Genomic DNA, 1,273 nt, shown 5'->3' with positions numbered 1-1,273 from the left:
CCAAGAGCATAAATCTCGCTCTTGGTGGAAAGTAGTATATCATCTGGGCATCGATAACTTTCAGTGACATGATACATTTCTTCTTCAAGAGCTCCCTGATTTTGAATAGAAACAGCACTTTCAAAATCAATAACCTTGATGATTGCGCTTTGAATTTCATTATTTTCAACTACCACTTGATCGAGAGCAATGTTATCTAACTTTATATCTCTGTGGATAAGACTCATTTTCATGTGAATATCTTTCAAAGCTTGAACTAATTGTATTCCAGCTGAAATTACAACCTAAGAGTGGATGTAGTTGGTGGTGTAGCCGGTAGCCGGTTACAGCCGGATGGTAGTGCGGGTAGTCGGAAGCTGTTGAATACACCTTCAAAGCCAAAAATTAATAAAAGTTCTATTTTTAAAATTTAACTTTATGGAAATTCATGAAAAACGAGTATTGGTTGAACATTTCTTTGCCAGCAATATTATGAATCAAACATTTACCAATTATTTGATTTAGTGCAACATAGCCTGTTGTTACATGAATGTTTGAATCAATTAATCTATATCCAATAATTGGATGAACCGAAGAGAGACACTTTTTGATGTTGGTGAAATATACTCTTTGCTCTTTAACCTCAACAAATTGACCAACAAGTAAGGAACCATCCTTTGCCTTAAATAAAATAAATTCTTTGTTTTGTACAATTGGAATCCATTTCTTGTTTTCAGATTGATTTCTTACCCAAGGATAATTGATGTTAATTTGTCTTTGAAGTTTTTCAAAATTCGCTCCTCGTTGTTCTAAATTTTTGTGATTGGAAGAGTCATTAAATTGTTTGAAAACTTTGTGTTTCAATTCAAAAAGCAATGCCCAGAAGAACCTGGCATTTCCCCACTTCAAACAATCTTCAAAAATATGAGAATTCCAATGAAAATTAGGATTTGTAAAATTACCATTACCATATAGGGAAATGACTTGTTTCCTGAAATTGAAATGTTTCAATTTTGCAATTTCAATATTTGAAGGTGAAACCAAATCTTGAATCAAAGAAAGTACGTATTCTACGTGATTTGACCAACATATTATATGTTTCTTCTTCAAACTGAATGAAACATCACAGTGATTCTTATTATTAATAAGAAAATCATACATAATTGGGCAACTAAAAACCACGAATTCCAAAAAATGATCTGCTGAACAATCATTGTAATCTTTTGCAATCATTTTCAAAGGTTTACCATGATTGTTTGTATACTTGTCCATAACAGACTGAAAATCACTTAAA

General features: G+C 32.0%; 1 protein-coding gene across 1 annotated transcript; it reads right to left on the bottom strand.

Annotated features, from left to right (window-relative positions):
* Window positions 1–402: 402 nt before the first annotated feature.
* NAEGRDRAFT_76741 (uncharacterized protein) lies at window positions 403–1,140 on the bottom strand (the record flags this gene model as incomplete). Its single annotated transcript, XM_002668301.1, has 1 exon — window positions 403–1,140. One exon carries the CDS (start codon window positions 1,138–1,140, stop codon window positions 403–405), a length of 738 nt encoding a protein of 245 aa, XP_002668347.1.
* Between the last annotated feature and the right edge of the window lie 133 nt (window positions 1,141–1,273).

This window comes from Naegleria gruberi, assembly GCF_000004985.1.
Source record: "Naegleria gruberi genomic scaffold NAEGRscaffold_357, whole genome shotgun sequence".
In the NCBI taxonomy this organism is placed as follows: domain Eukaryota; phylum Heterolobosea; class Eutetramitea; order Acrasida; family Naegleriidae; genus Naegleria; species Naegleria gruberi.
The sequence above is the reverse complement of the archived record's forward strand: the minus strand, read 5'-3'. Positions and strand labels throughout refer to the sequence as shown.